Raw genomic sequence first — 26,131 nt, 5'->3', positions numbered from 1 at the left:
GGTGTGTTCCCTCATTCTAGGTGTGAATTGTACCTTCAGCTACAACAATCTGCAAGCATAATGGACTACAGTGGCTGACTATAGAACCAGGCTCGCTGCATTACAGCTACAGCACATCATCCACTCCATCTGTAATTAAAATACCCAAACCAGGCTCAGGTGCAGTGCACACTCTTATGTTATAAACACATTGCACACCAGAATCACAAAGTACAGAAATAAAGACAAATTATGGCATGAAGGGTATGATACTTTATTTTAAAAAAAATCTGTCCCACACTGATCACCCTGACCAGCACTCACATGATAATGGCTTTTCTCTTGGGTATTAACATTGCAGTATTTTTATATACTGAAATGTTTCAATAGGACCAAGAACGTTAGAGGGTAAAGATCTTAGATGAAAATGAACACTAATAATTCTGGTGTCCTACCCAGCAGAATTAATTTAAGCTCCTTGTGAATCAGTGGCATTGTAACGGCATGTAGTTATGAAGAACCTCCATTCTCTTCGAAGTAGGCAGTGTGACTGTTTACTTCCTTGTACTTTCACTTTTATGTTTTTTAAACTTAAGCTATGTCCACCCTGGCTAAAGCACAAACATACAGGACACCTCAAATAACTTCCATGCTACCATTGCACAAATTTACTGATTTTACTAAAAAAAAAAAAAAAAAAAAAAAAAAAAGAGAGAGAAAGAAGAGAAAAAAAAATCGAACTACCATCAAAAGAACAAGGCATATAAAAGTGAATTTCAAATCACTGGAAAAGTATAGTGCTTACTTGTCCCATACAGACGCAAACTTAGATTAAATGCTATAATTATAACCTCCAAATTTCTGCAATAAAATTAATATTTATGTATCAGTTTTGTTTATAGAACTATATTTTGCAACAGATGAAAAAAACGTTATTTTAGAGAACGACATATTTGGTGACAGTTCCACGTATCTGTAGTAAAGACAAAGCCATGTGATGTGAAATCTGGCTCTCAGTAAGCTAAGGTACAAAATTTTGACCAATGATCAAAATTACAATAATTTGATCTGAAAAATCCAACCCATGAGATTCCTTTTTCAAAAAAGCAAATGTGCTGTTGAGTAATTGTTCCGGTAACCTTTCCTTGTTGTGACTATCCGCAGATGGAACCTCTTCCGGTCTCATCACCACTCACCAACAGCTCAGGCTAACCCCTTTACTTCTGGGTCACCATTTCAGTACCCAGGAGTTTCTGAGGCAGCGGAAGATCAACTTTATAGAAACAGTAGATACTTGAACCTTTCAGTGACAGTTCTGAAATTTGTAAACTCAAGAATCACATTATTAAGCTCAGCAAATATAAAAAAAAAAAAAAAATGAGATTCTGGTACTTCAAGCCAGCAATCTCTTTGTGCTTTTTAACTTAAGCTGCTTTTGAATCTTTTTGGTATTTATCAGCCATTTATATTTCCCTTGAAACAGTAAAAGAATATATTTAAAATAATTTTTAAGGGTAAAAGTCCTGCGGGTTGGGGGCTTAGGAATACTATTTTTAAAAAACACATTATAAATCATTATTTTTTTCCTTCAGCATCTGGAATAGTAGAAATTATTTCTGGTCCCTCCTTAGATCAACCAACACCACTTTGCATCACGTATAACACCGAAGTTTACAGACATCCCTGAAAGTTTTTGATTAAGTAAACGAGTGAATCACAGTGGAGTCTCAATCAGTTAACAGTGTAGATCCATTAAAAAAAAGAAAACTGAGTAGTAAAAGAAAATCTTCAATCTAAAAAAGAGAAAAAAAAGAAAAACCAAACCCATCCAAGAACTGAAACCAAGTGTGTGTTGTCACTGATCCTGTACTTGCATCCTCTGATTGATCAGACTCCTCCTCTGCCTGTCGCAAAACAAGTCTGCTGAAATCTTCACGCCAAGTTCTCAGGACACCTGTGTGAAGAGGCTATGCTACTGTCGCGTCTACGGGAAGATGGTGGCAGGTGGCACCGTGTCTTCCCTAATGGATTTCACACCCAAAGATGAACTTCAAGTCTCCCTCCTCAGCACTCACCAGCATCTTAGCAGGAGATAACGCTTGCTGTGCAAATTGATGACAGCTGATCCTCCCATCCCAACCCCACCGCCAACATGAGGTTATCATCAGTTTGTCATTATATGCACTGGTCTTTCACTCTTTCAATCAGAGACGATGTGGCTTACTTAAAAAGGGGAGGTTTGGGGGGAGAAAAGAAAAACCAAGAGTCTAAAGGCACAAAGTCGCATAGCTGCTCTAGTTGGAGTTTGTAAACAGAGAATAGGTTGAATTTAGGTAATCCCAATCTATGAGAGTAAAAAGGCATCCACAGCAGGCTTGGATCCAGCCAGCTTCTTTGAGACCCTTCATGGGTTTTGAGGTCTACAAAGTATGCACTAAAATACCCATACTTGAAAAAGCAATAAGGCAAATAGTATAATCATTATTCCAAAAGTTACAATGGTAGTGTAGGCATACATAGTATAATTTAGTTACAATGCGTGGTACTGTTCCTATTATATAACCATATTAACTGTTTCTTTCCTACATAATTATATATTCAGCTGGGTTTCAGTTGAACACAAAACCATCCTTGTACCACCACTGATAGTTGGCAATAGCTCTTTGATAGCAGTTTTTATTCTGCTGTAGAATTATCCTTGAACTGGAAAAAAAAAGTCCACAATCCAATGTCCAGTCATTAAACACTATCATATTTGTGAAGAGCTTCTTCCAACTTCTGGGTCACTTTTTGGAAAAATATTATTTGCTGTTGTAAGAAATGCTGCATCTGTGATTTAAAGTCTCTTACTCGAATTTGATGGAAGTGGTGGATTTCAGCCAAAGTGGCAAAAGAAATAGTGTTACAGCGGTCCTGGATCCCGTCGGCCTTCTGGACTTCCATCTTCCCCTCCTCCACATGGCGCCTACTCTCCTTCACTTTGGTAAGAGCTCCTGCAGTTAAAAACAATAACAAATTCAAACATACACATACATCCCAATGGCACCACTACACATTAAACAGAATCCTGAGTTGTAAATACTCACCTGAACTGCTTTAAGTCCTTTGGAATTTAAAGTGACGACTGTACATAATTCATTAAAAAAAAAAAAAAAAAAGAAGGAATCTCACGGCCTCTGAAAACACCATATTGACCAAGTATCTGTACTGGTATCAATATTGCCATATTGACCAAGTATCTGCAGTATTTCTCATCTCTTCCAAGTATAGATGCTCTTACTCATATGTAACAGACAATAAGCTGCAAGGAATTATCTTTAAAAAGACAAACTAAAAGCTGTGAGGCCATCATCACATTCACATATACTGAAGAGAGTTAGATATAAAATATCCACATATGGCACAGTGGTTAAGTCCCCACTTGGGACTCCCACATCTCATACTGGAGTACCAGGTTCCAGTCTTGGTGATCCAACTTCCTGCTAATGTACACCCTGGGAGGCAGCAAATAATGGCTCAAGTACTTGGGTCCCTGCCACCCACATGGGAGACCAAGCTCCTGGCTTCAGACTGGTCCTGCCTTGGATGTTGCAGACATTTGGGGAGTGAACAGGCAGATGGATGATCTCCCTCTGCCTTTCAAATATAATGAAAATAAATCCTTTAACTAAAAATATTTTCAAAACCCCATGAAGGATCCAAACCCACTTCCTCAGCAAGTCCCACTGAGCGATTACTGTACAAGGCTCCTCAGGAACCAGCCTCTGAAACATGTGAGTAGTGACTCAGGTTATGTTTTGGAAACTGTGCCAGGGTCATAGAGGTTGCCTGGCATACATCACCAGCCTCCAATTAGAGGCCATGCTTCTCCAGGCCAGCAAAAGGCCCGTGTCTTGTTCCTCCAGACTAAATGCGGAGCTGTGGTGCTTGGGACCCAGAGGGCCTGGTGATGCAGACAGAGAGCTCGGCACACACGCCTGGTTCTGACCCCATCTTCTGTCAGGACACCCACACCCAGAGCCTGGAGCAGGAAGAATTCGCCACTTCTTCCCCAGGGGCCACGAGGACCAGTGCGTTTGAAATCTGTCCTCATGATGACTTAGAATGGCACTAGAAGAGGGCTAGCCTCTCGTCTGGGGGTGGGCACCAGTCATCCTGGCCGGGCTGCTTGAGGGTGGCCTCTCAGAAACATGGTCAGATGAGGACACAGAAGGCTGAGGGTGTTTAGGGTAGGAAATGGATTAGTCATGGGTTCCTGGGAAGCTTCGATCACATGAACACAGCCAGCGTAGGAATTCAAACTTCCCAACTCCATGTAGCACCCACTCTTACTAAATCAGGCTAAAAGACGAGTGGGCAGAGAGAAACAGGACACCCAGGAGGGCAGCCTGGGAACACCCACTCTACAGGAAAGCAAGGCAGCCAGTGTGGAGGAGGAAGGAAGCAAGAAGGCTTTGCTTCAGCAACGTTCAGTTTTACCTAAAGATGAAAGGGAGATGTCCTGTTTCTGTATTTCCTCAAATCTCCTTCAGAATATTGGAGGGGTGACCAGGTGGCTCAGCAGCTAAGCAACCACTTGCAATCCCCACATCCCATACTGGAAAGCCTGGTTCAGGTCCCGGCTCCACTTCTGATCCCGTTTCCTGCTAACACACACCCTGGGAGCCAGCAGGTGACAGCATATGCTTGGGTCCCTGTCACCTGCCAGAGACACGGATTGGGTTCTAGACTGAAGGCTGCCTGCTTGTGGATCCAATCAAAAAGAGCAAGACCTCTCCCCAGCAAGGAGAAGAAAAATCTCTTCTAACTCATTTACCTTCATTCTATTTGTGCAAGTTTCACATTTTACTCACAGAAATAAGTCAAAATGACCCAAAAAGTCAAGACGACTTAAGAAAGTGGCAGAACTAAAGGACAGAAAAAAAAAAAACCTCAAAACATGAGACTGAAAACTGGAATTCTGAAATCCGTGTTTAAAAATGGCGACAAGAACAGGAAACTGAAACAAAAAAAAAAAAATCTTACAAGATTTGACTAATTTTTCACCTGATTTTGATTGGAGGTGCCCCAGTTAACAGGTGACTTGCATCACAGCAGAAAATGCTCAGAGAGCCTGGGTCATACAGGCAGAAAGAATGGAAGAGCAGTCCATGGAGTAATAACACACGGCAGGCACTTTGCCTAGATGGTTTCCAACCCTCACTGCAACTTCGCAATAGGCAGGGGCTCCCATTTACACAAGGACATCAAGGAAGTGACCTGGCACCTTTAAGCCTGAAAGTAACCTCAGGTACACAATGAGATGCCCAGGTGGGGTCCAAATGCGCCAATGACTTCAAAGCAAATACTACAAATATTTATAAAAGGAATCTGTGGCTGAACAGGCAAGAATGGGTCTGGTCATAGCAGGGTGCTGGAGGCCAGCTGCTGCCTCCTCTCCCAGTCTCCGTGGCCTCCCACACTCCCTTCTACCCCCCATGCACCTGTGCCTGCACCTTCCTTGCAAGGTCCCCAGCTTTCGTTTTGCCCTGAGTCAGAAGACATGGTGAGTATGTAAAACCCCTCTCCAGGCTTCCGGGGAAGCTTCCCCCATCCTCCCTCTCCTCAAGGGGCCCCTAAACTCTCAGTTCATACAACAGGAAATATGGGAACATGTTTTTCCAATAGAAACATTGCAGGCATTGCTTAGATGTAAAATAGTATTATTATTACAACTAGAATTTGGGTTTTGTTACAAATAGCTCTGTCCTCACAGTTGACCTGACAATTCTCAAACTGGGAATTCTGTACACATTTCTAGACTTCGTATTTTATCATATTTAGAATTTTTAAAGTACAGCAACTAAAGTGCCACTTGGGATGCCCATATCGTTATCAGAGTGCCTGGGCTCAAGTCCCTCTGCTTCTGATTCGTGCTTCCTGCTAATGCACTCCCTGGGAGAGAGTAGTATTGGTTTAAGTAGTTGGGTCACTGGCACTCACATGAACTCCTGGCTTTGGCCCGGCCCAGGCCAAGCTATTGCAGGCATTTGTGAAATGAACCAGTGGGTGGAAGATCTGTCTCTGTCTCTCTGCCTTTCACAGAAATAATGCATTTTTATTTAAAAAAATTACATTTTAAATATCAAGAGAAAAGCAAGAGCGAGACTTCTAGTAAAGACCAGCAGGGAAGGACTGTGAGGCTGCAGAAGAAACTGCTAGGGCAGAGGTAGCTCAGCACAGGCTTGCTGCCTGCAGGATGGCTTGAAAAATTAATCTGGAGCTGCTCAAGGAATCACGGCAGAGGCACAACACAGCCAGCTGCAGAGCCGTCACAAAGCACCGCGTCTCTGCTAAGCATTCTCTCAGCCCTACTGCATTTTTTACCAAACCCCAGAGGAGTGGAAATAAAGACTAAAAATGGTGCCCAGAATCCAATGAACAAGACCACACATTTTTATCATGGAATCAGTACAAAATCAGGCAAGGATTTCAAATGCTATACTTTTTTAAGCAGCTAATTTAGGAGAACCCCGCCTCCCAGCAGGCCCCAAGCGCCTCATAAGCTTCACTACCACCACATTGCTCTTCAAATGGAAAAGGGAAATGAGAGAATAGGGAGAACAATTAAACAATGAAGTCTGAGGCAAAAGCATCACTGTTAGAATAAACAAAACAAACACTCAGGGTGGGGGAACCAATGTTAACATAAATAAATAAATAAAATAGGAGCCATCAGAGGATGTGGGGGTGTGAGTCTATAGCTATAGAACTTTCTTGGGCTAAGAGACGGATATGAGTTGTACCTGGAACAACATGGGCACATGAAGTTTTTATTATAGAAAGATGATGCAGGCAAGTATTAAATCCTGAGATTAAATAACAAGGGGTTGACAACACAGAGCAGTGTGAATATATCCTTAAAAAATAAAACAAAGGGACTGGCGCTGTGGCGTAGAATAAGCCTCTTCCTGCAGTGTAGGCATCCCATATGGGCAATAGTTCAAGTCTTGGCTGCTCCACTTCCGATCCAGCTCCCAGCTAATGGGCCTAGAAAAGTGACAGAAGATGGCCCAAGTACTTGACCCCTGCACCCACATGGGAGACCCAGAAGCTCTTGGCTCCTGGCTTCAGCTTGGCCAGCTCCAGCCATTGTGGCCATTGGGGGAGTGAATCAGTGGATGGAAGCTTTTGCACTCCCTCTCACCCCCTCATCCCCCTGGCTCTCCTCTGTAATTCTGACTTTCAAATAACTAAATAAATCTTAAAAAAAAAATTCAAGTAGCAACTGGGGAAAACACTGCTCACAAGCAGCCGACACATGTTGCTGTACTCCCTCCCCAAGTCACACACATGAAAATGAACTCCTCGGTGCATCTAAAGGGCAGAAGTCAGTCTTACTGAAAGTAAGGTCACAGAGTTTAACCACATGGTTCACTGGGTCCCCAGCCAGACAAAATCACCCAGGAGGGTGTCCTTAGACACATTTCAGTCGCTTCATCCCCAGGGAACCACGGCAAAGACACAAAAGAGGGACGTGGATGAAGCCTCTGCTCCACAGTCTATTCCACAAAGATGAGGCGCAGGTGAGAACACAATTCACTATCTAGTTAGTTTGATGAATCATGAGGATTTCTCCCCAGCATGCCAAGTTCACTCAGGAACTACTAACGGCTGAGACTGTATCCCTGAAGGAGGAATAGAGCCTCCAGGCTGCCCCATCGGTCCACCCTGCAGGACTCCCTATAGGACAAGCAGAGCTGAGCCAATTTCCACATTTTATTTATTTACTTTTTTAAGCTGAAAGGACCCTAGATGAGATTTTGGTACAATGAATTGCCCAAAGGCTAATTCCTGACCCCACCACACCTCCTGGGTGCCAATCTGAATCCTTCCATTGGTGTCCTCAGGCAGGAGACCCTCTTCCCACTTCGTGGGCAGAAACTGGAAGTCAGTGTATTAAGTCTGGTAATGGGGCTAGCACTGTGGTACTGCGGGTTAAGCTGACGCCTGCAGTGCCAGCATCCCATATGGGCACTGGTTCGAGTCCCGGCAGTCCCACTTCCAATCCAGCTCCCTGCTAATGTGCTTGGGAAAGCAGTGGAGGATCGCCCAAATGCCTGGGCCCCTGCACCCACATGGGAGACCCAGAAAAAGCTCCCAGCTTCAGCATGGTCCAGCCCTGGCCATTGCAGCCATTGGGGAGCGAACCAGGACAGAAGATCGATCTCTCTCTCTCTCTCCCCCCTCTCTCTCTTTCTCAGAAGAAGTAAACCTGTGAATAGAAGATCTCTCGCTAAGTCTGCCTTTCAAATAAACAGAATAAATCTTTTTAAAAATTAAAATCATTTAAAAAAAAAAGACATGATGAGGACTTAACTCTGTCACTGTCTACCAAAGAGAGGATCCTTCTCTCCATATTTTGAGAAGTAAAAGGAAAACTAAACCAGTATTTTTGCTTTGCTTCAGGACCTGTTCACGAAAATCTCCTGGGTTCTCAGACTGACTGTACACATGCAAATCTCCAAACAGGGTTCGCTTCCACACTTCCTGCAGTTTGCCCAGGCCCAAAAGAGGCACTCTGCCCCTTTCCCATCCCCAAGCCCAGCTCCACAGACATCCGAGGTCCTAAATGCACCACCACTTCTCTCCCACCTGTTTTCTTTGTGACTTACAAAGTAAAGTTTCCAAATATGCTCAGGTTGGACAAAGCAAAGCAATAAACAATCACTGCTCTTGTATTATAAAATACACATGTACTCAATTTTAGAGGGATTACATTACTCACATTTGCAATGAATACAAAACCAAACCAAACCATTGACTCACGACAAGGTTCACTAATAAAATTACCTTATGGGCTCAGAACCAGAGAGCCCTCATTTTAGCAACGAATCAGCATCCAGGAAGTCAGCACCATGCTTAAAAGCATCGCAGTATTTACAGGGCGTGTCATTAAACCGGAGCCGCATCTCTTCCTCTCTGACCAGAGGAGCGCAGACCCAGTGTCCTCTCCACCTGGGTGCACCCGGCAGGCTAAGCGCTGGATACCAGCAGGCGCGTGTGCACTGCCTTCCTCCATGGCTCACTTTCCTGGCAACTTCTGACCCAGTGAAACGAGGCAGGGGAAAACCCATTCGTGCTGTTCAGCTCCTTCTACCCGGGGCCAGACCAAGCTCCTCTGAAGGAGCTGTCTGGCTGCCTCCCAGGTCCCCCTCTCCCTGCCACCTCCTCGGCCCAGAAGGGCTCCCAGCCACTGCAATTGGTGCACCTTAACTCGGCCAAATCTGCGACTCTCAGCATGTGTTGCCCTCACACCAATTATTCAGAAGGTCCAGCACTAAAGGACAGGCATCCAAGGGCTACATTTTCTCCAGAAAACAATACATAATAATAATAATAAAAACACAGACTAGATGGCCTTTCCCCAGGAAACCAAAGTGGCTGTGTGGGAGACGAACAGGAGCTGGCCAGTCAAGCAGAAGCTGCTCAGACTCGGCCTGTTTTTCTTCATTCCCTGGGACAAGTAAAATGTAGACAGAAAATGCTAATTGGAGATGTGGAGCGTTTCTTATCTTCCCATCACTGTCCACGCCCCCACCTTCCCCGTTCCTCCCTTCGGCCTCCACCCACTCGACTACCCTTCCCATCTCTGCTTTTTAGATTCTTCTGACCCGCAAGCGCCGCCATGCACCAGACATGGCCACCAGACTGCACTCTGCACTGGGCGGCTCTCAATTCCTCTTTTCACCCCGGAGAATGGGCAGTCACGGCAAAGTGAAGGTTAGAGAAATGAAATAATCTGACTAGTGGTGTCCAGCCTTCCCGTGACCCTAGGCCTGCCCATCGCGGGCAGTGCCCTTGTACCCAGCCTGACAGAGGCTGCCCTACCAGTGCGGGCCTCAAAGCCCCATAACTTAGCCTTGGGCCGGAGCACACCAGAGCAGCTGCCCTCGCGGAAGCCTGCAGCACACAGACCACTCCGGCTCTGAGAGGCTTCATTCCCACCGCAGATCATACCACCCGCATGCAGACTGATAAACTCTGACCGGTTCAAACACGCATCCTGACCTAAAAGCAGTGAAAGCAACTTTTTGGAGCACTGAAGGTCCCTAAAGCCAAGAACTATCAAAGCAAATTAATTGAAAACTCAGTCTTGATTCAGGAATGTAACAAGTAACAGAGCACTTCTGAACCATTGTACCAAGGAGGGAAGAGGGTCAAGACAAGGATCATAACTTACAAAAAAGAAAAACTAGATTATTTCAAAAAATTCAGGTCTTGTGGTGGGCATTTAGCCTCGCTGTTAAGAGACCCATGTGCCGTACTGGAATGCCTGGGTTGGGTATCTGGCTCCAGCTGCTTGGAGGGAGGTACAGACCCCGGGAAGCCACCGTGTTGGATCACAGTTGGGTTTCTGCCACTGGCATGGGGAACCTGGATTGAGTTCCTGTCCCGTGGCTTCAGCCCTGGCCCAGGTCTAGTCACTGCAGGAATTTGGGGAGTAAACCACTGGATAGGAGTGTACATGCTTTCTCTGTCATTCAAACAAATTAAATGAGAACTCAGGCCTCTAAGCTTGGTTTGGACCTGAAGTTGTAACTAATTTGCTAAAAGCCTTATTACATCCCAATTAATAGCCCTGAGAGCTTCAATCAGCAGTCACCTCATATGTAAGGACAGACTGACACTCAGTATGAAAACACTGAGTGCATCTGTCTGAAAACATGCTGGCCATGCATACATATGCACATAGTGCACCTCGCCCCAAAAATGAAGAGGGGAGTCACATAATGATGTCTCTTGTGGCTCATTTGGTGAAACAAACCATTGCTTGCTAGGAATTTTACATATATGTATATGTATGAGCGTTCTTGTGTTTCAGACTACAATGAATATTGACTATGTGATAAAATTACTAGGGTGAGCATTTCAAGAGGCTTCTGTAAGCATAGTGTGTAATTCGGCAGTCTGGTTAGAAGGGTGAAAATGTTGATTTGCCTAGCAAATACAGAAGATGACTTTAAAAGCTGAGACTAAGAAAAGAAAAGCACCTATTGTTACTTTTCTGAAAGACTTTATATCAACAATGTTAATGAGGTAGAAATAACATACGTGATAATGAACACACAATAAAACTTAAAACACACAACTGATTTTGTAAGGTAAAATCCAGATAATGGGGTGACATTCAGAGAATGCAACTGATGGCTGAGGACCATGGCGGAGAATGCCTCCCTTCCGGATTCTCTCGTGGCCTGGTGCGTGAGTGTGGATTATCGGTCTGCACACACGAATCAGGACAAGACACTCAGATGTATGCATGCTGCCAGCACTTCAGGGCACCTTTGACATACCACAAAGGTCCCAGAGAGAAGAGTGATTGTTGGAAACTTTAATTAAGGTGAAATGTTGGTTTCTATTTTTATAGGAAGACGAAGGAGAGAAGTTGAGAGAAATCTAAATTGAAGCTGCTACATAGACATGCCCCTCTATAAGGGTCAGGAATAGTCCTGTGGCCCTGAGCCCAGGACCCTCCTAGGATCCTAGGCTGAGCGAAGGCATCTGATAGAGCCATAGGTGATGCGTTTCATGCTTTCAAGAATTTTTTCTGGGGCCGGCACTGTGGTGTAGCGGGTAAAGCTGCTGCCTGTAGTGCCAGCATCCCAAATGGACACTGGTTTGAGTCCCAGCTGCTCCACTTCTGATCCAGCTCTCTGCTATGGCCTGGAAAAGCAATAGAACATGGTCCTAGTCGTTGGGCCCTGCACCCGCATGGGAGACCCAGAAGAAGCTCCTAGATTTGCATCAGTGCAGCTCTGGCCGTTGCAGCCATCTGGGGATTGAACAAGTGGATGGAAGACCTCTCTCTCACTCTCTCTCTGCCTCTCTGTAACTCTGCCTTTCAAATAAAATATATGAATCTTTTAAAAAAATTTTTTTCCCAAATGTCTGGTTTTTAGGTGAAATGTAAGCCCCGCTGGTCCAGATTGCTACATAAGCCATGTTGGGATTAGCTGGGCAGCAGCACTGCTTTATCCGTGATGCCCACTGTGGCTACCACGAGTGGCCCCTCACAGCACTTGATGACCACCAAGCTCTGTGGGCATTTCCTACCTTGGCTGCGCTAAACCCAAGAACAGCCCTCAGCCTGTGGTGTTCCTGCTTCCTTGAGTGGCACATGTGGACTTCCTTGTATGAGATCATAAGAATAACCAACAAAAAAACAAAACACCTGGAAACACAGTTTTAAAATAGTATGAAATATGAGTCATAAAACATGAAAGCTTAGCAATTACCCATGCCGGCATCTACTAGAATTTAAAGATGTTTTGTGGCACACAATAGGTGGCTTTTGTGAAAATCACAAATAACTAAGCACAATAAAGGCCTAGACAACAGGCATTTTCTAAGATTCCCTTCAGCTCCATGCCTTATCTTTTCCTCTAATCCTACTCTTCCTAGCCTGCCTATTTCCATGATAGGCTTCACTGCTTCCTATGACCTAAGCAATAAACCTTAAAGGAAACACTCCACTCCTTGGGAGAGCCAGCTCCTCACCAAGTCGGGCTCCATCCCATCTAGCAGCAGTCTCAAGAGCACCTGCTAACAGCCTCTTTATCTCTGTACACATCTAACAGGAAGGACTTCCGAGAGCCTGCAAGTATTTAGCCCCCATAAGGTTTAAAAAGATGTAATGAATATAAAACATGCAGCACCATGCCTGGCACATAGTGAATCCTAAAAATACATTAGCTATTCTAACATTAAGATACCACTCTTTAGTTCAAAACCTTTAATAGCTGGTGACTGCCTAGAAAACAAAACTTTTTGATAGAAATCTTCCATCTGCTGTTTCACTCCCCAAATGGCCACCATAGCTGGGACTGGGCCAGGCCAAAGCCAGGAGTCAGGAGATTCTTCCAGGTTTCCCGTGCCCATGCAGGGGTCCAAGCACTTGGGTCAACTTCTGCTGCTTTCCCAAGCACATTAAGGGGGAGCTGGACTGGAAGTGGAACAGCCCAGTCTCAAATGGGTGCCCATATGGGATGTTGGTATTGCAGGTGGAGGCTTTACCCTCTACGCCACAATGCTGGCTCCAAAACTCAATTTTCACCCCTAGCATGCACGCTACTTATAGTAGTGTAAGGAGCACCAGTCCAAGTGACAGCACAAAAGGAGCTACAATTCTGACTCTCCTCCTTAGCTATGTGATCCTAGAAATCACAACTTTCCCGAGCCTCAGTTTTCAGTCACCAAATGGGGATAACACCTCTTTCTAGGAGTGAAAAATGGTCCTGGGGGCGGGCACTGGCACCCTGCTTGAGAATGCCTGTATCCCATCTCGAGTGCCTGTGTTCAGTGCTGGCTCTTCCTCCAATCCAGTTGCCTGTTAATGCGTGCCCTGAGAGGCAGCCATGATGGCTCAAGTACATGAGTCCCTTCCACCAGAACAGAGTTCCTGGCTTTTACCTAGCCCAGCCCTGGCCATTGTGGGCATTCGGGGGAGTAGACCAGCACACAGGAACTCTCTGTCTCTGCCTCTCAATAAAAAGAAATAAAAGTTTAAAAGCGAGAGAAGACACAGAGACAGACCTGCAGGGAGACTGCCAAGAGACACAGGAGACAAAGGGAAGCGGAGGTTGGTGTGATACACTGGCAGGCCAAAGAACATCAAGAAATGCCAGCAACCAGCAGCAGCCAGGAGAGGCAAGGAAGTGGTCTCTCTAGAGCCCTCGCAGGGAGACGTTCCTGCTAACACCCACCTGTCACACTTCCAGCTCTCTAAACCGAAAGAGTAAGTTTCTGTGGTTCAGAATCACCTGGTCTGTGCTCATTTGTCCTATCAGCCCTAGAAAACTAACACAACAGCTTATCATGCTTAAGAACACTGGGAACTAACACCATACAGTACTAACACAGGTATGAATCTCACACAAGACGGCTGCTCCACGGAGCACCTGAGGAAGCAGGGGCTGAGAGACATCAGAGTGTCAAGCTGGCAGGAGCACAAACCTACCTGGCCCTTGCGCATCCAACAACCACCCTTCCTTCATGCTCAGGCCCAGAATTAGGACATAATGTAGCTGTTCAGCCCAATACTACCTGCCACACAGTAAGTACTCAACCAACAGTAACAGTTACTATTCCCCTCACACATCCACTCCCCTAACCTGCCTATTCCCCTATCCCACCTCTCCAGCACAAGGGTCAACACACATTTTAAGGGCCAGATGATAATAATTAAAGTTTTCAAATTTTTTTCAAAAAAGATTTATTTGAAAGGCAGAGTTACAGAGAGGGAGAGGAGGGAAAAGGGGGGAGGGAGGACAGAGAGAAAGAGAGATCTTCCATCCACTGCTTCACTCTCCAGATGGCTGCGAAAGCCAGGGATGACCAGGTTGAAGCCAGGAGCCTGGAACCCCATTTGGGTCTCCCACTTGGGTGGCAGGGGTCCAGGTAGTTGGGCCATCTTCTGCTCCTGTCCCAGGCACATTAGCAGGGAGCTAGACAGAAAGCAAAGCATCCCTGATTCGAACCAGGGCTCATATGGGATGCCAGCATTGCAGGCAGCTCCAATATTTTAGATTTTTCAGGTCAAAAAGCAAAATCAGGGTCGTTATGCAGGTACTTATATAACCATTAATAATGGAATCATTTAGAGTTAGAATTATAAAAACCATCCTTAGCTCCAGTGTGGCAACAAACAGCCTGGATGGATTTGACGCCAGGCTGTAGTGTGCAGACCCTGCTCCAAGCCACCTCCAAGCGTCTTGGTGTTCTGCCATCCCTGGTCTGCAGGTCATTTTACACCCTTCTGTCTCTCTTCCCCCCTCGCGCAGATACCATCTCTGTTTAGGACTTTTCAAGTCTTGCCTGAACCAACACAAGAAAAAAAAAAAAATCCCCATTTCACGTCACCTGAAGCCACCCTTTACCCCTGCCCCCAAGACCTGTCCATCTTAAGACCTGACCATAACAACAACCCGTGTGATCTTCTGTCACCTCCAACAGTGGCTGTACACCCAGCAGCACAAACAGCACAGCAGGGAGCTTTTTGAAAAACACTAATGTCCAGGCAGCATGACCCTGAATTCTGATTCAACAAATCCTGGGCGCAGCCCGCCTCACAGCCTATCACCACTGCACTACTGGTTCTGCGACCAGCCAGGACTGAGCCCCTGACCTCTGCAAACACAGTTCCCTTGGCCTACAATGCCCTAGCTCAACCAATGTGGCAAACTCCCCTTGTTTTCAAAACCCTCCTTGGGCTGAGACTGGAAGAAGCCACCCTGAACCCTCCTTTCCATCCCCATGGTTAATTATGCCCTGTTCCATCCTGTCCCCCAACATGGCACATGTCCACGACCGTGTGTGTCACACTGCGTGGTGCCAGCTACTCAATGGTTAGTCACCCTCACTGGCCTGGGCACTGAGTACCAGCTTATCACGTGCTTCTCATACCTTCCTAAAGCATGTCCAAGACCAGGCAGGCAACTTCCATTTATGTTCCTCCCAAAGCCCAATGTGACCACCTATCTACCTATCCAAGGGCAACACCAGATGCCCTCCCCCCAGGCCTCCAACACACAACTCTCTCCAACCTCCACACTCCTGTGCCCCCTCTTCCTTTTACTCCTTTCTCTGTGCACCCTTACGGAACTGTACCTTCTGAGGGCAGGTGCCCACTGCCGTATACCTAAGCTCAGAGGCCCCTGTATCCAAGTCAAACCAGGTGAATGCACTCTCTCTGGATTTCATGCTCTGAATGAAGCAAAAGGAACCCCAGCAACAGTACAAACGCTTACCAAAAGTGGGGGAAAAAAGTGTGTGTGCATGGATACAAGTTTCAACACCAAGAATCAATATAAGGTGAAATCACACAGTGGATATTACTGCTCTGACACATAAAGCATTTTCAGAGTCTCTTTTCCCCCAATGAATCTCGGAATGTCATTTCATAGACACTTAACTTTTACATGTTAATTACCGATTTCATCCATAAGATATATCCAGATCCTATCTTTATTTGCTGTTCTCTTTTAAACAGTAACATTCTAGAAACTGCAATTGTACTTCAAAATCAACCAAGAAGGTGGTTATTCAGCCTCTACTTCATTAATTCAACAAACACTCATCAAGTATTTGCTACTCATGTACAAAACAGTGCAATTATATCATATAAGGACACAAAAACAGAACCCACACAAACCGACACCAAATACTGCATGAGACAATTACCCAGAAAAAGACGAAGCTCCTAGTGGCTCACATGAAGGAAGAGTTCCAATGCTGGGCTTGTGTGTGCTCGTGTAGGGTTGGGGGTGTACAGCAGAATGCAGGAGCCCATCCTACTTATAATAAAAGGATCAGGCTCAAGTCCTGACTGCCCGTCCCACACCTCTGTCCCTGTTCCAACCATACTTATTATTGGTCAGGCCAAAGGCTGCGGCATCACCCTGGATGACTCCTTTTTCTCTCACACACCACACCTGCTCCTTTGGGAAAACCTGCCAATTCTGCATTACCATACCTCCAAAGTGGGCCACTCCTTTCCATCTCCTTTATGTCCATCCTGGTCCAGGCCACTACCATCAGCTCTCACCTGGATTCCTGGAGTTGTCTCCTACTGGCTCCCTGCTCCAGCTTCCACCCCATTCTGTTGTCAACACGACTGAGCTAAGGCCATTAGAAAGTCCAGCTGGATTTGGTCCCTCGGCTCAAAGCCCAGCAGTGACTTCCATCTCATTTTCATCTCATTACAAATCTAATCTTCTGGGACCTCCTCTTCTCCAACCACCTGGCCTCCTTGCTGTGGCTCAAAGCTGCCACCCCAGGGCCTTTGCTCCAGCAGGACCCTCTGCCTCAAAGGATCTCCATCTACCACACCCCCCTTCTTGCTTGGCCAACTCCTCATTTCCTACAGGTCAGACCTTCTCCATGAAACGCACTTGGCTCACACTGTTCCAGATGACATCCTGCCTCCCACACCCTCCTTCCCTGCTCCACTTTCACTGTTTTCCTGGACATGCATCGTACTCCAACACTCAACGTAACTGACTTGCTGTTTGGTTTTCGTTGGGTGCTTCCACCCTGCTAGAAGGTAAGCTCCAGAGGGTGGTGATCTTTGCTGTGGCCTCTGGTGCCAACCATGGCGTCTATAATAGTGCCTGCACTCTGAGGGCATGGAAACTAAGCTTATCCCTTAGGGGGTCCTAGAAATGAGTTGAAATGGCTTTAGCTTCCCTCCCTCACTACTGTCTCCCTATGAATAACACACAAGATTTCTTCAGCAGAAAAGTCAAATCGCAGAGAGAGATAAAACCACAGGCAGGCTACAACTCCTTCATACTAAAGAGTAACCAAGCTGTATAGATACACATGAGCAACATCAGATTGCTGTTACTTTGGGAAAGGAGATAGGATTTAGAGTTCAAAATGAGGTCTGATCAGCTGGTAGAAAAAGTAAACAACATCTGTACTTTTATTTTGCTCTTTAAAGATGCTTATGTTATTTGAAAGGTGGAGTTGGGGGGGGGGGGGGGGAGATAGATCTTCCATCTGTTGTGTTGGTTCACTCCCCAAATGGCTGCAACAGCTGGAGCTGGGCCAGGCCAAAGTCAGGAGCCAGGAGTTTCTTCCAAGTATCCCACGTGGGTGCAGGGGCCCAAGCATTTGGGCCATCCTCTGCTGATTTCCCACCAGGCACATGAGCAAGCAGCCAGATCAGAAGTGGAGCAGCCAGTGCAACCGGTGCCCATATGGGATGCCAACACTGCAAGCAGTGGTTTTACCCGCTACACCACAGAGCCAACCTCAATCATCTGTATTAATAACATCCCTTGGTCAGGTCAGGGAGAGGCTGCTCAGCTGCCCCCACCACACTGCAGCTACAGAACACCTGGGGAGCCCTCACCAAGGGGCAGGAGGCCAGGTGTTAATCACCAGCACAATTGACACACCTGGCAGGGTAAGCCCCAGGTGCATGTTTGCTGATCTGAACTAAACACTCACAACTGCTCTTTCACATCAGGTGATAAAGGATTTTCAGGCTCCCAGCTTACAGACACACATAAGCAGACAAAACACCATTGAAAGCAGCCTGAGACTATGTCTAAATGTTTATGGCATATTTAAGCGTATTTTATTTCCAATGTGGAAATGATGCTATTAAAAAGTAAAAAAAAAAAAAAATCAACCAAGAAAATGGTACTCAGGAAACCATGAACCTCATATTTACTGATGAAGGAACTGGGGCTCAGAAATGTGGGAATGATTTGTGCTGGGACCCAACTGATTAGGAGGTGGGGGGAGACTGGCAGCAGATAATTTACATAAACTCTTTAATGTAAACAACAAGCCTGGGACTCCAATAAAGTGAAATCTGTCCCTCTGTTAACCATTGCTTCCATGTGCCATACAGGGCAAGTGACTAAAACACAGCATTTAATTGCTATGCTGATGCCTCCCTGGGACTTTGGTATTTCTGCCTACAATTCTGGTGGGAACAGGTTGTGGGAAGGGATGAAAAGACTACTGGAACTGTGTCTGAAAGGACAGTACCTCTCCTTTCCAAAGCACTTTTCAAAATTAAACATTTAGAGAGAAGCTTCTATGAACCAGGACATTTGATCCTCACAACGACCTTGGAAGGAAGTGCTCGCCCTTCACCCACGACAGAACTACAGCTTAGAGGTAAGAATTCCTTGTCCCAAGCTTTCCAGCACCCTTGCACTGGCCCACCAGATCCCATGCTGGTGGAGACAGGTTGCCCTGACGCATGACCTCTTGGCCTGGCTAAGTCAGCTCCCTCACAGCCTGGACCTGTCCTGTCTCTGCGCACATGGGAGCTCCCTCCAGCAGTGGGCTGGCCACACACTCTCAGCAGCCTGGCACAGTGAACAGCCCCAGCTGGTTGACCTGTGTCTATCACCAATCCTAGAACTGAGGATCCAACAGAGTCCCCTCCATCCACCCCACAGGCACAGACGGTGGAAGCAGACTCCAGTCTGGGCTGTCTCCTGCATTTAATTGCATCAAGCAGAGTTAAGGCAGCAGTGTAGTTTGTGATCATTTAGTCAATGACAGCAGGGAGCTTTCTCAATAGATGGCGTATTCACGCTAACTTGATATTAGACTTTGATTTAAAAACAGGAACAATGCCACAACTGATTTTCATTCAACCCGAAGAAAAAACAGCTTAAGGGAGGCGGCACACCTGTAATCGAGCCACAGAACTTCTCAGTTGTCGGGACTTCTGCCACCACACTTGGAAGCCTTAAGATGACCAGACCAGATGATGTATCCAAGCAAAAGGCAAAGGCCAAGGGCACCACGGGCTTCAGGAGCTCCTGGGTGGGAGCGCAGTCCTCAGCGTCCTGTAGTTCTGCAGTGTAACTGGGCTTCAGTGATTCTCCGCTCAAAACACAGAGACGCCATGGGCAGGGTGCAGAGAGCAGCGCCCCACCTGGCTTCATGACCACGGCTGCCCTTGGCCGGTGACACTGACATTTTAACCGAGGAACTGACTCATCTGTTTCCAGAGTTCTAAGGGTTGCCTCATTTTCACCAAGAAAATACAAACTGGGCCAAAGGTTAAGGCTAGAATTGAAGTTTCTTTACCAAAACAGCTGGGCGTGGAAGAGGAGAGGAGAAAAGGGCTCAAAGTGGGCTAAAACAAAAGGGAGGAATTTTAGCCCAGAGGTTTTGAAATAAAGATGAGTGTGTAAAGAGCCCAACTTCTCAGATCTTTTCACCGTATTCATGGCACCGCCCTCTCAGGGCTATTTTTAGCCCCGGGAGAATGGGGCAGAGAGGGAAGGTCTCCTTGCAGCCCAGTCTTACCTTGCCCTAACGGGGAACTCTAGGGCGCACAATTGTGAAATTCTACCTAGCAAGATGGGGAGCCCGGCGACTTTGCTGCTGAAAAGAGGGCTCCTCGGGAACACCGGGAGAGCAGCACAGCAGACTGCAGGTCTCATTTAGAACAAAGAGAACTGCACTGCCTGTCTATTTAGCTTGGTTCCCCTTCACAGGGCTCAAACTAGATTTTACCAACAAAGCAATCTAACTCGGCTTTATACCTTTACTTTGGAGTAAAGACATTTCACTTTAAGAGACTCCCTCTGGCCATCTCGTCTCTGTTCATGAAACCCTTGTTTCTCATAAACTAACTCTGTACAGTATTTCCCTCTCACAACAGGTCACCAGGTGTCAATGTAAACCTTTTAAATCATGGCAACTTGCCGGATCAGAGTTAGCTTGAGTCAGTCTTGCAGGTTAATGATATCTTTGGAAACAAGGCTGAATATGCTAAGAACCTGATGATGAACTACATGCTCTGTGTACCACTCCAAACCCACCACCAACAGCACTTCCAGGGTGTGCTGAAGGCGGGCATAGCACAGACACAGAAGATGCTACCATTTCGAGAAAACACAGTCAAGACCCCGGGACGACATTGTGTTGACAGCCCTGGGCAGCTACCTAGGGGATCAATAAGCTGCCTAGGAACAAAGAATTTAAGGGACTCCTGTGTTCCATCAAAGCAGAAAACCAGTAAAACTCAAAACAAGCTCTGATTCCCACAGAATGTACTGCAGACTACTTCAAACTGCCTTCTCCCACCACTGGACTGCGTAACGGAAGTAGGGCTGTTGATCTAAGACCTCATCCGTTGATGAGCCACAATTCCCTTTGCGCAGAAGCAGCCACATGGCTTTCTTCACTCCTGTAGAAAGCACTCACACCAAAACCATTACGAGTTGAATACAGTTAGGAAAATGCTGACCTACCACATGCATGGTGTCTTGGTTTTCTGTCCTCATCCTGCACCAAGCTGGGTTCTCACCAGGAGGGCCTCAGGCATGCATGCACACCCAGGGGCCCAGTGTTTCCTGAATGGGACAAGAACATAGGCTGCAGGCAGGGAGTGTGCACACAGCACCCAAAGGTCACCCACAGCCTGAGTGCCTGACAGGACCTGCCTCCCCGCCTAGTTTTCATTAAAAAGAAAACTACAGGAAAGGTCATTAAAAGATAACCAATTGGCTGGAGAGACTTATTACAGAGTTAATTGTTAAACTAGAGCCAGTCTTTCTATCACAGATCCCCACCCAGCAGGACCTTAGGATGGAAGAGCCAGGCTGCTGTCCAAAACGTGCACCAACAGCTGTCAAGCATGCGAAATGTGGCTATGGTGACTGAAAAACTGCTTTTTCCCTTCTACTTGCTCCTAACATTGAACAGCCACATGTGGATCACAGACACAGCATCTTCCAGGTAAGCACAAGGCTCAGAGGAGCTTAAGGTGCTTCCTTTCCCCTAGGAATTTAACAAGTCTCATAAACTCTCCTCCTTAACTGCTTTAGTAATTAAAAAGGCACCTTCGAATCACAGCCTATCTCTTCAATGTGGACCTCTTTACAGGTGATTATAAACGTAAAATGTGGAAGTAGTGAAACTATTTTTCTCTCACTTTGAACAAGTAGAATTCTGGAGATAAAACACTTCTCTGATGTTTTAGAATTTCTTCCAAGTTGAATATAAACTTTAAGCCAAGTGCTTAGAACAAAAACTATGCTGCTAAAGGTTCTGACCTGTCCTGCTTGGTGCTCCCTTTTCAAAAGCCACAGTAACACCTTTGACATGGCTATGCCTTGAGATCCTGGAAGAGCTAAAAGTGAACCAGTAAACAAAATCCCCGAGTGCTCAGACTAAAGACCCATTCCTCGGCAACTGTGTAGTTAGGGAGGGAGGGGAAGAGCTGAGCTGCTCACCACACGCTCAGGAAGCTTTAGCCTGGCTTCAGATACTCGCCGCCACCACCAGCCTCCCCATAAACACTGGGTGTAAGCAAATGCTTTCAGCCTTATGTATTGCACACTATAGCTTTAAATGGCAGCACGGTCTAAGGACACGTCATCTGGGGACACTGGCTCCCTGGACATCACACACCCAGGCGACAACAGAAACAAACGACACTGAGTATCCACTGGTGTTCTTTCCCAGGTTCCCAGGGACTGTGTTTGGTACCCTTGAACCTGTCTAAACCATGTAACAGGAGACTGCTTTAAGGATGGAGGGTTTTGAAATCCCAAGCAGTAAGAGACAATTCTAGTTCTGGAATTAAAAAATCAAACAGATGGTTTAACAGTAAACAGCAGGGTACTTGACAAAAGCTGTGTGATGCCAACCTGGTGCAGGATTCCTACCTCCAGCTGCAGCTCTCTTGCTTCTGCCCTCCTTCAACTATTTACCAACTATTTGCATAAAGTCACAGGAATGTGTAAGAAGTGGGCCAGCAAGGGCCCAGCATAATGTAATACAATGGAACTTAAGTGTTAAGATTCTGCATTAAATAGCTCAAAAAGTCAGTTCCACCAGCATCAGCCAAAAAGCCAAGGGTTCACAACAATTTATGCAAAAAAAAAAAAAAAAAAAAGGAAAAGAAGCACTCAGATGCAGGTTCAACATATGCCAACAGCAAAAAGCTAATTCAAAAAGCTAATTGTTCAAACAGCTAATTCAATTTTGGACTGCATTAACCAAACTGCACGAGTTTCTATTGGCTACTAAAATTGCTAAGGCAGATGCCCAGCTTGCTGCATTTTAGCAGCAACCACAGATTCAGGGCAAAGCATCTGAATTCCCCTGCCCCCTCCCACAGTGGCAGTCAGAGGGCCCGTCGCAGACTTGGAACCGGAGAGGAGAAGCAGAGGAAGGAAGCAGAAGCGAGACTGTTTCCAGAAGTCTGACGGCCTCACTTGTGGAGGAGCACACAGAAAAGACAATGAAGAGAGGCAAACTGAGTTCAATACAGCAAGCACGTGAGAGGGTCAGGGCTGCTCATCAACGACCAGACCCACCTGGAAGGGCGCCGGGCACCTTAGCACCAAAGGGCAGACCTGTGTGCCCCAGGCTTCCCCGTGCAAGCCGGGCTAGATGGCTGCCTCTTCCCACCGTCCCCCAGGCCTCCCAAACTCAGCAGCTCCCCATCCCCGCTCAATCAAGCCATCAAGTCAGAGTGCAGTTAGGACAGGCATTACGGCTATCATTTACTTTATTAAAACTAATAATAATCTGCAAATCCCGGCGCTTATTTAACTAAAGTGGGGCACGCTGACAACTAACAGTAACGAGACAAACCCTGGGACGCCAGCAGCACTGCCTGCTCTCAGACACAATACTCCATGTGTTCTCCGTAGAATGCCCACGCGATTTTCATCATGTTCTTAATTTCAGCTGGCTAACAGGCTGCCGATTCAAAGCGACCAAGCTTCTCCAGACATCAGCATGAAGCATGAGCCCCTTATTCCTTCGACCAGGTTTGCAAACAAGAAGTCTACACAAGAAGTCCCGTAAGCTGTCCCAGAGCAGAGAGGCCATCTCAGTTCCTCTAGGGGAGCAGGCCCTGAGCGGGGTGCAGGGGGAGAGTCCGACTTACTTACCTCGCAGGCACCCTTTCTCCCCACTCTTCCCTGGCCCTGGTACCCACAGCTGAGTGACACCGCGGGGTTCAAAAGCATGCCTAACAAGGCCTGGGTTTCCTGTTCCTTCTACCCTAGCCTCAAGATTGCAGCTCCTTACCCAAGGATCCGAACTCTACAATGACAGCACTGTCGTAAAAATACTAGGACTTTCCTGGGGCAAGTGCCCGCTCCCGGACTGCAGGATGCCGGAAGGAAACAGCTACCTGTCGCACACTCCAGGGAAAAGTCCCTAGCCATCCGCGTCCCTGCTCCGCCACCCTCCCCACACCTGCACAATGGGCCTGAAACCCACCTTGGTGCCCTGTCCACGTCACCCCTCGCGGCCTGAACCCCCGCACTCCGCGTCATCCGCTCTCCAGGCGCCAGCCTTTACCTTTCTGAACGTGGATGATGTCCGGGAAGTTGGCCAGGTGCCCCTGATAGAGCGCTAACAGGTCCATGACCGGGTCCAGGTCCTGCCTGGGCTGCTCGGCGAAGAGCTCGCCGATGGCGTCGTAGGCATCTCCGGTGAAGGCGATGGCCTGGTTGAGGCCCGCCGAGAAGGCCTGCTGGTCCAGCTCGAAGGCCTGGCTGAGGCCGCGGAAGGACTGGCCCACCTTCTGGTACTCCTTCTTGAAGCCCGTCACCTGCTTGCGCGCGAACTCGTTGGCCGTGTGGTTGAGCTGCAGCGCGCTGTCGTCCATCTTCTTGGTGAAGCACTTGAAGCCGTCGATCTTGCTCTCCACCTCCTGCAGGTCCAGCGCGGCAGCGGGCGGCGTGCTCAGCGTCAGGAAGAAGTTGGCGCCCACCATCTCGTCCTTCTCCGCCTTCCGCTTACCCTGCTTCCAGGCCTTCTCGTCCGTGCTGCTCGGGCACGTCAGGAAGTGCTGGAAGACATCGCACTGCGCCAGCACCGGGTGGCTGGCCATGTGGTTCATCCACCAGATCAGGCCCTTCCTGCGCTTGGAGATGAAGTCCTCCTCGAAGCGGCCCGTGGCCTGCTTCTCGGGCAGGTGCGGCACTGAGATGACCGGGAACTTCTCGGCCAAGCGAGCATACAGCCAGTCGAAGTGCTTGTAGCGCCGGTGCACCGGCACCTGCGTGTGCGTGGGCACCAGCTTGTAGGAGATGTAGCTCTTCATGCCCTTGAACTTGGTCTGCTTGGTGGGGTCGTCGATGGTACACTGGAACGGGTAGGGGTTCTCCTGCCACTCGGGGCCGTAGGGCCCCAGCACCACGCACAGCTTGTCGCCGTCTTTCACGAAGCCCGACGCCTCACCCAGCACGAAGGCCTCCCCGCCCGACTTGACGAAGGTGGAGAAGCGGTTGAGGTTGCGGCTCACCGTGGCCGAACTCTTGGCCCCGGACGCGTGGTGCTGCGCGGGTGCCGGGCCCCCGCGCGCGCCCAGCGAGAGGTCGGAGCGCGTGGACAGGCGGTAGCGGCCCGCCGCGCCGCCGCCCGCCGACGACGAGCCGTCGAGGTCCGGGTAGGCGCCGCTGCCCAGCGCGCCCGGCTCGTCGGCCACCGTGGAGCTGTCGTCCCACTCGTCGTCCCAGTCGTCGTCGCTGCCCTGGCTGGCCTGGTAGCCGCCGCCGTACAGCGGCTGCTGGGGCGACGGCTGCAGGGCGCCCCCGCCGTACGGGAAGCCCGCGCCCGGCGGCTGGAAGGTGCTCGGCGGCGGCGCCTGCTGCGGCTGCAGCAGCGGCTGGAAGGCGTCGGCCGGCGGCTTGAAGGAGGCGGGCGGCGCGGCGGGCAGGGGCTCGAAGCCGCCTGGCGGGACGTTGGCGTAGCGGGCCGGGGCGCCCGGGCCGCCGTCGCCGGCCGGGCCGGGCTCGGGGGCGCGGATCACCTGCACGTACGAGGCCGGGAAGAGACCCCGGTCGCCGCGGCTGTTGACCCCCTCGAGCCAGCCCTCGATGTCCTGCTCGCTGCACAGGCTCAGCACCTCGTGCTCCCTCAGCGAGATCTCGCCCGGGTTCTCCGACCGAAAGTCATACAGCGCCCGGGCGCGCAGCGCCATGGTCCCGGCGCCCCGGGCGGGCGGTCGCGAGACCGGCGCCCTTTCGCCCTGGCCGGTCCGACGGGGCCCCGCGGCGCCGCCCGCGCCCTCGCCCTGGGCCCCTCGTGCGCGGACTGGAGCTCCGAAGGCAGCGCGCACCCCGCCGCCACGGCCAGCCGGTCGCGCCCTCCGCGCCGCTCGCAGCCCCGACTGCCGCTCTGGGCCGCCGCCGGCCGGGGGCGGGGCCCGCGGCCTCCCACGTCCCCAGCTGCGCTAATCCACGGCCGAGAGCCGCGTGCCAGGCGAGAGCAAGCGATGGCCGAGCCGCCGCGCGCTCCTTCCGGGTCCCAGATCCGCGGCGGCCACTACCCCCTGGTGGCTGCTGCTGCGAAGTGGCGCGCCGGGGTGGCAGCCCTGCCTCAGGAGGAGGTTTCGAATTGGGGTGAATTAGCAGAGACTTTTTTTTTTTTAAGCTAAAAACGTTTCCTAGAAAGTACGCCTCATAAACCTTCCCTCTGTGAGCACTGAGGGAATGCTGCTGGAACGGCGCGAGCCACGCGTATAAAGAAGAATTTTGCAACGAATATCCGCGAGTGCTGCAAGGAGAAAGGTGGCCTGGGCCGAGGGCTCTAGACGCTCCCTGCCCTCTTCTGCTCGCTGGAGCTTGTTGGCCAAGAAGGCAGGAGATTGACAAGAGCCGGT

General features: G+C 48.5%; 1 protein-coding gene across 1 annotated transcript; it reads right to left on the bottom strand.

The window, feature by feature from the left end:
• Positions 1-237: 237 nt before the first annotated feature.
• On the bottom strand, positions 238-25,490 carry SNX18 (sorting nexin 18). The gene is made up of 2 exons (XM_062212006.1): positions 23,824-25,490; positions 238-2,972 (listed from the first exon to the last, which is right to left on the bottom strand). The coding sequence occupies exons 1-2, from the start codon at positions 25,448-25,450 to the stop codon at positions 2,719-2,721; spliced, it is 1,881 nt and encodes a 626-aa protein (XP_062067990.1). The 5' UTR covers positions 25,451-25,490; the 3' UTR covers positions 238-2,718.
• Between the last annotated feature and the right edge of the window lie 641 nt (positions 25,491-26,131).

Source organism: Lepus europaeus, chromosome 15, assembly GCF_033115175.1.
Source record: "Lepus europaeus isolate LE1 chromosome 15, mLepTim1.pri, whole genome shotgun sequence".
NCBI lineage: Eukaryota > Metazoa > Chordata > Mammalia > Lagomorpha > Leporidae > Lepus > Lepus europaeus.
This window is presented reverse-complemented; position numbering and strand designations above follow the sequence as displayed.

Bases quoted from the DNA above. Each gene is read 5' to 3' on its own strand.
- SNX18 (XM_062212006.1), bottom strand. From the start codon at position 25,450: ATGGCGCTGCGCGCCCGGGCGCTGTATGACTTTCGGTCGGAGAACCCG. The intron at 2,973-23,823 runs GTAAAGGCTGGC...TTTTAACTGCAG, and splicing joins CATCATCCACGTTCAGAAAG to GAGCTCTTACCAAAGTGAAG.